Source organism: Drosophila gunungcola, assembly GCF_025200985.1.
Source record: "Drosophila gunungcola strain Sukarami chromosome X unlocalized genomic scaffold, Dgunungcola_SK_2 000034F, whole genome shotgun sequence".
Classification (NCBI taxonomy): domain Eukaryota; kingdom Metazoa; phylum Arthropoda; class Insecta; order Diptera; family Drosophilidae; genus Drosophila; species Drosophila gunungcola.
Genome location: NW_026453187.1, coordinates 558376 through 569517, shown reverse-complemented (window position 1 = coordinate 569517; position 11142 = coordinate 558376). Strand labels below are relative to the sequence as shown.

Below are 11142 nucleotides of genomic sequence, written 5' to 3'. Positions count from 1 at the left end.
GGGATTTTTAATTCTAAATCAGAGGCCTCTAGCGGAATACTTTTAGATCTTTAAATTTTGCATTCAGCATTACCAAATATCTTAAGATTTAATGCCTGATTTTCTAAGTCAGTTACTAAATTTACAAAAAGATCACTCTAAACTAATTATCGTGGTACTGGAAAACCTACCCTAACACATTCGATATGAAGCCATTCTAAGACAAATCCAACTTATATATTAAACCAATTCCCCAATAAATCCAAATAAATTCCAAATAATCCATCAATCCAATATTTGATACTCTCTTACTGACTGACCTACAAAAAACTAAAACTATTGCAGAGTTTCCTCAGAATCCTTCGATCACAATGGATCCCACACTGCAAGGCGTTAAAAAAAAGCGAGAAGGGAAACCCTATGGACGCTGATTCTCATGTCAAGAGGTTTACAGAAAAAAAAAAAAAAGGAGACAAAGACAAAATCTCACTGCTTATCAGGTGCAGATCAGGTGACAAAAATTAACCACACAATGCCGCTGAACAGAGGAGAAATCAATAAAGACAGGGGTTGGAGATGACGGAAACAATTAGGCACCTGACTTCCTCAGGATGCCAATGGAAACGGGATGCAGACTGTAACCGATCACGTTCCCATTCAGGTGGATGCAAAAATGTGATGTTGTGGCTGTGTCTGTGTCTGTGTCTGTGGCTGTCCTATGGACATGGGGATCCATAGGATGGATCATCGAAGAGTGATGTGGATTTGTGGATGCGACGGACGATCATGCATACACAATGCGTATCATATTTCTTTGGCCCAACCACTTTGGCCACTCGGATTTGGACTGGGGTTTTGGACTTTAGGCCCTCGCACCTGATGAGAAAACACAATGAGATGGCCAATCACTTGACCTCTTTCAGGATGTTGTTGTTGCTGCTGGAGGTTCAAGTGCTGGCTGCTGCCAGCGGATTATGTCACCAGCGGACAAATGTGAATGCATACACTCGAAAAATGTGGACCTTTATTGTTTATTCAAAACAGCAAACAATAGTTTAATGTTTAACTAAATCTAATTTATTCACCAAGAATACAAATACTTGATCGTCGATGAAGTTTTTAAGTACGATTTTTAAATATTAAAACAAAGTCTTGAGTACTAACTAACTAAATTAGATTTGTCCACTGAAATAATGCCATCGATTGTGATTAAAAATGTTCCACGATGGCCATATTTCGATATTACTTTGACTTCTAAGCTTGAAAAATTCTACTTCTAATAAAATTAGTTAATTATTTATCAAACTCAACAAATGGCGGCATAAAGTATAAATATATATATTTAATTTGCGAATTTCTTTAAAACCATAATTGATTAAAATGGGAATTTTTCTGAGTGCTGAGTTCGACTACGGGCTTTGGAGTTGGCCAAGTCCGTGTCCGAGGGCCATTGATGATGATCCGGCTGGCATATAAATAAGCCCAGCCACATCCCCTCGAGGCATCCTCACGTTTTCCCCATAAAATACCTTTTCGACCGAAATTTGTTTTGGTAGCCGTGTGGTAGTTGCCTTTTAAACGATTCCCACGGAGCAACGCAGCTACTGCGTGGGCGGACGCAGATACTCAGATAGCCAGATACACAGATACTCAGATACAGATACTGGATATAGCAGCCACATCATCTGACTGGCTGGCTGCCCCGTCTCACTTACATCATGATCATCGGATGCCCAGATCATCCACAGTCCCCCCGATTAGTATGCAACGCACAGCCCAACATCGGGCATTAAAAATGTGCGAGAGACACGACGACCTCAAAAATGGCAAACTGACGGAGAGCTGGAAGAGTTGGAAGAGTTTGAAGAGTTGGAAGAGCTGGAGCTGCAGATGGAGATACATTCCATCCAAATCCATTGCCATGGAGCACAGAAACATCAGCATGAACGACCACATCGCATCCCCATCAAGTACCAATTTAATGGCAGCTCTTCTGCTGGAAATTTGCCTTCTAAGTGCACAGGAAAAAAGGCTGGCATTTTTCAAAATGAATTTGATGTTTTTTTTTTTATTTGATTACTATATTTCTTTAGTTTAAAGATCTGTCAAAAGTGTCCAAGAAATACCTAGATATGTTTGGGAAAAAAAGAATATATAATTGTATATGGGATATTGATTAAAATTATTTTATTAATATAATATATACCTGTGGCATTATTAAGATTAATAATCTTAGGATAAGATTACATTTGATCTTGTCATATCAATTTGATGCCAGATCTGCTTTTCTCTGTGTGGAGTATTAGTATTCCAGCAACGGATCCATCGACAAGAGTCCAACTCCAGCGGAGGAAATGCCTCATTCGCATTTCCAGTCTCTCTGTCTCCGGATGAATGATGCTCGGTCTTCTGAGTCTTCTGAGCTCGGGTTTTATGTCTGACACGTTCGCCAGCTCTTGGCTACCCTTAGGTTTAATGGACTCCCCAGTTAACCAGTTAACGATCCAAGTTGCTGGTCGTAAAGCCCATGGCATTGATCGTAATCGAAGTCACAGGATAATAAACTCTAGGAATGCACTGCAGTCCATTGAAAACTGCAGGCCCATAAAATCATCTCAAAGATTCCTTTGCCTTTCAAAGATTTAATGGCCTTTAGCTATAAGCGCTATTATTTATTTTTATTACATTTTGATCTATGAATCGATAAAATATAGCTTAAAATTAATATATTTCTCTAAAAAGTATCAAATAGTTCATAAGTACAGTATGGAATTTAATCTTATTTTGAAAAATCATATATTTTTGTTTAACTTAGAAATAGTACCTACCTACCTTAACAATTCTAAATTGTTTTATTAGTCTCTTCTATAAATCTCTATAAAACTTGGACAAAAGAAAAAGCCTCTCTCAAGTACTGATCATTATTTTGGGGGCAATTGACACGATGATCAGCAGTGCAATCACGTTTGCCGAGGATCTGTGGTCTGATGTCTATGGAAATCCTTATTGCCCACGATCAACCGATCAACTGATCGATCTGTGAGAGCGGAGCAACAGTTAGGTTCAAGAAACCCCATGGAAATCAAGAAAAACTGGGATCTCTTTGGGCAGCCGGCCAAGATCGGCAAGTACTTAAAATTCTGGGAGCAGATATCGATGCAGCCGGGAGGCCCAACTACTATACATGCTCATAAAAGCCAGACAAAGCGCTGCGGATTGTATTGGATTGGATTGGATTGGTCCCCGCGATGTGCAATGTGCGATATACGATATACGATGTACGATGTACGATGTATACCATGTCCGATGTCGCCGCCAAAGTGCGGAGAAATTATCAAAGTGAAAGAACGTAGGGGGGTTTGAGGTTCGAGGTTTGAGGTTTGAGGTTTGGGGCTTGGGTCTTTAAGAGGTGGTCAGGTACGACGGTCTGGGAACTGGGGGCTGGGGGCTGGGGTCTTTGAAAATGGAAAAGAGAAAGACACTTTGGCCACATAACGCAGACAGGGACAGGAAATGCTCTCTGTCATGATCATTTTCCATAATTAAACGGACGCAGCACAAGACATTGGCCACTTGTGGGTTAAATGGGTTTGTTGGCCCCACCACACATGTGTCGGAATATATCTATAGTAGACGTGTGTATGTGCTTAACTGGATATGTAGATACTCGGCCACTTGGATTACTCGGGGGTGGCGCGCTTAATTGATTTGTCTTTTGACGCTTTAGCAATGACTTCGTTTTACTTTTGCACTCTAATAACTGCAACATTGATTTCAGCACCTTGGCGGGACTTGCAATCGGATATATTCGCTATGAGGATTGGGTTGTCTATCAATCTACAGATTTTTGGGTACAATAATAAAAATAGAGTTTTTAATCAGTCGTGTAATTTGTATAATGACACAAATGCACAGACAATTCAGTAGATTTTTGAGTACAATAATAAAAACAGGGTATTAAATCATATATAGTATTTGTTAATAGTCGTGTATTAAATATAATAATATAATAATACTTATGCACAGAAAAATTAAACTAAATAATATACTTTAATGATTACTTATTTTTAAGATAAACCTAATATAATAATAATCACATTACAAGTTAAATATCTCAAAGAGTATTACCTTCATCGACTTTTAAGTTTCGAACAAGCCATGATAATTGGCTAATTGAATTATTTGCACAAGTTAAGAACTAATAACAATTGGCCGGGAGGATGTGGGTCCGCTCAGCACGACATAAGCGGCCTTGAAATATTGCTGGGTATTGGGTGGCAGATGGTATTGGGCGGATGTGGACTTGGAGTGTGAATATTCGAATGGCAACCGGTAAATTGCGTTCAAGGCGGTACGCGGCGAAGAATCCGCCGACCTTGCCACACGGTACTCACTCGATACAAAACAGTCGGCTAATTAAGCAGAAGCCTCCGATCGAACGTTCTACGAGGAAGGTCTGGGCTAGAAGTGAGACTCGAGTGGAGGTTACTGACGCCACCTGAGTGGTGACCCCGACACGAGACTTCACCAAATGTATCTACGGATTTTGCCAATGGCAACTCATAATTCCAAAATACCACATTACTTTGGGGATATCAGATAAAGTGTTTTTACATATTAATGGCTGATGAACCAGTTTACCTAAGAATTAGTTTAGTTGTCAAAATATAGTTATTATAAATGGGATCTTTAAAAATCAAATACACATATGCAATATTCTGTAAGTTCTAAATATATATCCCTTTTACGTATTATTTGTTTTCCATAAAGAAAGGTAGTGTGTGGTTTAAGATCCCAAAATTTAACACCCAATGAACTCCCCCCTGACCTATTTCTCCCAGTCGACACGCTGTGAATCTGGAACCGAATCCCGATTCTGGGTTCCGGATTGTGGGTGCTCGATAAGCAGGGTAAATATTGAATCAACTGAACCGCAATAAACCCAAACAAAACCGAAAAACCAAAACCAATGAGGCAACAAATCAAAACACTCTGTGTGTATTTTCCCTGGACCCTCGGGATGGGATGGATATATGTATATATATATATGTAAAATAACATATATACCCGTTTATTTGCCCCGATATGTTGGACACCTGCCTGTTTTGCCCGATAACTCCATCGAATATAAGTCGGGGCTACGGGATGGATGGGATGCGGCCATCTCAGGTATGCCAGTGTCTATATCTTTGTTTGATTTCGCTCTGATCGTGTGAAGGTTTTGACTTATTTTTATGGGTGTTATCTTATCGCTTATGATTTACGATAGAGCAGGCTTGAAGGCTTGAGAATGAACGAAAGTATTGCAAGATTTTCAAACTATGCGGACAGAGAGAGAAAAGTTTGCAGATATTAGGTTTATAATAATACCTTTTGTTGTTTTTCTTATTGTTAAATTGTAAAATTAAATTGTTTTATTGTAAATCGCGAAAAACTAAATAACAGTGGTGATTTATTTTGTAGTCGTTTTAAAATTAATATACTTATAAAATGTTAAATACTTTTTAGAAATATGTAGTACTTACTCTTACTTGAATTAATGACAAAGGTTAGGTAATATTTTTTCCATGTGTAGTAATATTCTGCAACCCCCTTCCCAATGATCTCCCCTACTCTATATATCTCTCTCTACTCCCGATATCTTCCTCCCTCTCTCTCTCTCTCTCCCTTACACTCTTCTCGGTGCTCTTGCTCTCGCGCCAAACACGAACGCATTTCATCCGGACGGATGTGAGCATTACTTTTTATGGATATTTATGTAGGGGACGTGACCGTCGAAAAAACCCACCGATTCTCGCACACATCTGAACAAAAACCATCACACAGATACTCACACGCATGGCACACAGTCGCAAATAAAAGAGGAGAACTCTTTGGGGAGTTGAGTTTTTTCTGTTTTTTTTGTGTTATACCTATACCAATCGATGATGGGGTTACGGACACCGGGCGACTGTTAATGTGTGAAGCAGGAAATCGACGGACGACACCCAATTGCCAATCGTTTATCGATCTTCAGAGAGCCAAAGATCATTGCGATGATTACGGTAAATCCCGCCGCGTGACAAAATGAAATAAGTGTTTCCTCCTACAATTCTTCAACATTTCCCCGCTTTCTTTAGATTTTGATTCTCTTTCTTCCGCTTTAAAATCATATGACACCGCGCTTAGCTCAGCATACAAATTCTAAAGTAAGCGAAACCAAATATATATATTATTTTAAGGATCGAAATTTGGGTGCCCTAGAACTTTAATATAATATTACCGAATTTTAGTTACTTACCGAGTTGATTTTATTGTGTTTCATTACTTTATTCGAAAAACGCTCGAAGTTTTACATTCAAAACATTTCATAATATTAAATAAATAAATATTTTTAGTTAACCACAATTGATGTTCTACAATTATAGCCAATAATTATTAAAATTTCAATGTTCATCTCTATATAAATATTTAGTTGTATCTACATTCTTATTTCGAAGAACTGCTTAAGTTTTTCTTTAGTCTTAAACTCGCAGAGTTTAGTTAGTTAGTTTGTTAAGAAATGTTTATAGGAATGCCCAAAATGTATATATTTTGTCCAAGCAAGCAATCAAAAGAATCACAATACCCTCGGACATTTGGTGGTTGGGTGGTGCAGCCTCCTTACGTAAAAAGTGGCCTCGGATGACGCGACCGTCTGGAGCCAGTCTGCGTTCGTGTGGCGAAACATGAGTTCCTCCATGGACGATCCATCCATCCAACCATTCGACCATCTGTCCATTTAGCCAGTCAGTCATCCATCCGTGCGAGTTCCTCGGGTGTTGGATGCGCGTGCGCTAAGTTTCCCCCATTCCCCCCCCTTGAGTACATCTTCCAGAAATGATAGCGATGATAAGGCCATCGAAAGTGATACTAGACATGCGATAGCGGATCACGGACATGGTAAGCGAATACCTTTGGGAACTATCCATCACGAAAGGGGCCGCGCGAGTAGAGCTTCTCCTTTTGCCCCAAAGAACTTGAGACCTGAGTGTGCAGCTTTTGGCCTTGTCAACTGATCGCAAAGCGATTTCCATATTTAAATATGACTAATGATGGTTTCTTGGGAATTTAGGGCTTACGAGCATTTTTATTTTTTGGTTACTTAATTGCATTTCAATTTTAACTTTAACTTGCTTTAACTTTTTTATTTATATTTATGTATTTTAGAAACATCGTACAAATACTAGTACACACTCAGCAAAGGAAATTATGTAATTTTAGGCAAAGTTCCTAAAACATGGCCTTAAAATGTGGCCTTTCAAATAAATTAAAGTAAAATTACCTTCAAAGTTAACTCAAAAATAACATTACTTATTTTTAAGGTAATTTGTTCCTGAATTTATATGTTAGGCTCAATTTCAAAGCGTTTTTACCAGTTTAAAAAAAAACAAGGAACTGACAGTTGTCTCAGAGTTTCTCTTATCTTGCAGAACTAACAAAAACTTTAAAACTGCATCTGCTTATTTATCCATTAATGTGGTAAAGGCCCCATCTTTAAATCGCAGCTTTATCGACTGTGTTTTTATGGGTGCCTCTTAAAAGCATAGTATTTGCGGGGTGTTCGGAACAAAACCCGGCAGTGATTTGATCGCATTACCAGGCAATTGATATGCGGCCACTTCCTCCTGAAGTGCAGTTTTGGATGCCTTTTATTCCCGCAGATACAAAAATGCACACACGGGGCTGTTAATTACAACAGCAACAAGATGCCGCATTGCATTAGCAGAAAATCAAACATGCAACGCAGCCAAGAGTCAGCCGACCAAACAGATGGATAGATGGATGGATGGATGGATGGATGGATGGTGGAGCTACCAAATAGTTGCAACATTTTCAATTATGAAATGCTTCTTTTTGAACACACAACTTTTCATTGGGCTGTGCAGGCCGCCGATCCGATTATATAAAGCGAGGCGAGCGTTAATCATAAAAGCGGCGAATGTATCTTGCAGATACCAAAAATTGCATCGCGCGTGCCGTCAGTTAAAAACAAAACAAAAAAAGAGAGACTAAAAAAAAAGGTTAGCTCATCGAAGGTGGCAAAGTGGGCGGTGGTGCAGGTGGTGCAGTGGGTGGTGCGGGGTTTTTTCTGTTGTTTTTGTTAATTACACGGCAACAGCAGCCGGTTGCTGGTTGCGCATGCGCCACAAATTTGTTGCATTTACGCGAGATATTTATTATGATTTCGCCTAGGCTGCTTCGCTTCTTTTTTTTATGTTTGTTTTATGAATGCAGCAAATGGAAATTGAAGAGGAAGATTGCATGGTGCACCACTGGATGGATTTGCCAACTGCCACTTGCCAAGTGGTTTTTCCCTCCTTTCGTTCTAACTGCAAAAGTTCTGCCACTTTTTCTTATTTATTTTATTATTATAAGCCAAAAATTTGAACCCTTAAAAAAAACTATACTATACATATTTTTATCTAATTTTCCAAAATATTGTTTGAAAAATATTGTTTGTCTTGACTATTAAAAAACCTTGTTAAATGGTTTAGAATGGTTTTAAGTTAAAATAGGTAACAGTTTTTATGATAACAATAAAAGTACAATCGATACAAAACTGTGAACAAAGTTTGGAAAAACTGCATAAGTGGTAAATCCAATTTAAAATCCACTTAAAATAGAGAACACTTATGTTAAAAACATGATCCTTGTACCCATATATTATCAGATATCTATATTTTCATGAGTAGGCTATGGAATAATAGTTTAATGTCGAACTTACCCACCTGCCAGTTCGATTTCTCTTCGTCGACAAACACTTGTGTTACATAGAATAAAAGTAGACTTATTGCTTTTATTGAAAATATCAGAAGAAGAATCAAGATGGCCCAGCCAAGTTTACCGCAGGGCAATGAGAAGCGTCTGCGCTGTTTGCGCTGCAATAAGAAGATCAAATCCTCCCGATACGAGACTAGTAGACTCGCCCGTCACAACGAGCAGAAACACCCGGAAATAAACTTGAACCGGAAACCGGAACATAAACTGGCATCAAAACATGGAATCACTGAAGATTGCCTTGCACAAAACAGCATAATGAAGGAGTCCCAAAAGGCCGAGAAAGCCGATCGTTGTAAGTCATAAATAAGATATAAATTAGGGAAAAGCCACTTAACATACTGAAAAACGTTTATACAAATTAATATAGAGAATGCAAAACTAGCTTTCACATTGATCTAAAAAAATGTACATAGAAATTGCCCCATTTTAATTTTGGTTAATTCAAAATAGTGAATGATATGCCCAGACTTACTGTACACTGGAGAAGAGATCTGGATAAGTGCAAGAAAACACCAACTGCTGCATGCAATGCATCCGCCACGAAGGACCATTTATGTTTATGCGCCAAGGATAAAGCTATGTCGACTCGAAATCAGTTCCTTAAGGACTCCGTTTATCGATGGAGTGCCTTGGATGGCAAACTATTTTGCCCGGCCTGCGGTTGCAAGCGTCGTCCACTTATTAAAGCCGCCTCGGAATTGGAGTCTGGATGGTATGCCAACTGCTGGATATTCTGCCTACTGCCTTGTCTGATGTCCTCGGATAATCAGGAATATCTATACTGCTCCAAGTGCAAAACCTTTCTGGGTATCTACAATCGAGAAAAGAACATCGTGCGACCCAACAGAGAATTTGTGTAAAATAACTTTTTGAATAATTTTTAACGCATTTTTCAATTCCTTTCCTTACCTTATGTAATAGAAAATTGTTAACAAAATTAAGTGTAAATAACTTTTAAAGTAGATACTATTTAAAACTTAGCTTCTTAACTATAACTTTTGTAACTAAAATGTCTATGTAACTGCAACAGAACACATTACCACCTCACATGCCTTCAGTTAAACAATCGCATATTTCTAGACAAAATTTATCTTTGAATACTCCGAAATTAATATTGCTTCAATTTATGGTTATCTTTATTTCAATGTTAATAGATGGTGAAAAAAATGTTTAAATAAAATTATTTGTATTCAATATGAAAGTTTTTATTAGTGTGTAAGCTGTTAGCATGTAGGTTTTTTTTAGTTTTATTTTATAAACTATATGGCATTTCTTGTAGATTCCCAAGCAAATAAGCATGACATGAAGAGGAGATCTCGAACTTGGCGTTGTGACAGATATGAGCAATTAAATGAGTGGTGTTTGTTACCTTTTGTTGGGACAAACGAGACGCGCTATGTTGGTACACCTGGGTCACCTTAGTTGAAGCTTAAAATAAGCGGGGAAAGATGGGAACGGAGGGCTAACGGAAACTGCTGACCACTTATCCAGTTGGCGGTCAGTTCGGTCAGCTTTCATCTAAGTGGCAGCACCATATCTTTTATGGCAATAAAAACATATTACGAGTTGTTCGCTGCTGGTGTTTCTTAGTCTCAGTTGTTGTTTTTTTTTTTTTTTTTTTTTTTTTTGGTTTTTTTTGTTTTTTGGTTTTGTTGTTGTTTTGTCTTTTGGGCGCAGTTAAAACGACACTCGTCTCGGGGTCAAAAGGTGCTGAGAACGAGCCGCCAAATGATGCTGAAATTGTGAAAATCCGAAACTTGTTTCACCTGAACTGTGCGATGAGTGAGTGTGTGTGTGTTGAAATATTGTATAGTATTTTGTGCTTGGTTTTCAGATCAACAGACACTTTCCCAAGAGAAATCTCTTTTCCCAACGAGGACATTTGACTAATTGGTCAGGCAGCTGATCGCAGATCGCAGATCGCGGATCGCCAATCATCTATATCTTTTGTTTAAAAGAAGGGTTTGGGATTTTAACACGCAGACGAGTGGCCAGAAAGTAAGATCATCATCCCGTTTTGGGATGCTGCTCTACTTGCGCCCCGGGGATCTGATCTGATCTGTCACCTTTGCCAAAGAAAAGGGTTAACTAACGAATGTATGGGGTGGCGAGCCCATAAATCAACAACGGTTGATGAGCAAAGAAGAAACCAGTTTGGCGACTTAACCCCTTTTCCTTTAACGAACATCCTTTTTCGTTACGCTAGATGAGTTTACCCTTGCCCCTTTTGATCCTCTCTGATCTGCTGACCAATGTCCATTCGGCACACAAAAATCTTGAACTTTTCAGCCGAAAAACTAATTGAATTTTCTGCTACCGATGTGATCTCACTTTCGACCCAAAACCCAGGGTCCATGTCAA

At 38.6% G+C, this 11142-nt stretch overlaps 1 protein-coding gene across 1 annotated transcript; it reads left to right on the top strand.

Annotated features, from left to right (window-relative positions):
* Positions 1-8735: 8735 nt before the first annotated feature.
* Positions 8736-9918, top strand: LOC128260626 (uncharacterized). The gene is made up of 2 exons (XM_052993773.1): positions 8736-9073; positions 9232-9918. The coding sequence occupies exons 1-2, from the start codon at positions 8827-8829 to the stop codon at positions 9639-9641; spliced, it is 657 nt and encodes a 218-aa protein (XP_052849733.1). The 5' UTR covers positions 8736-8826; the 3' UTR covers positions 9642-9918.
* Positions 9919-11142: the final 1224 nt, after the last annotated feature.

Bases quoted from the DNA above. Each gene is read 5' to 3' on its own strand.
- LOC128260626 (XM_052993773.1), top strand. From the start codon at position 8,827: ATGGCCCAGCCAAGTTTACCGCAGGGCAATGAGAAGCGTCTGCGCTGT. The intron at 9,074-9,231 runs GTAAGTCATAAA...AATTCAAAATAG, and splicing joins GGCCGAGAAAGCCGATCGTT to TGAATGATATGCCCAGACTT.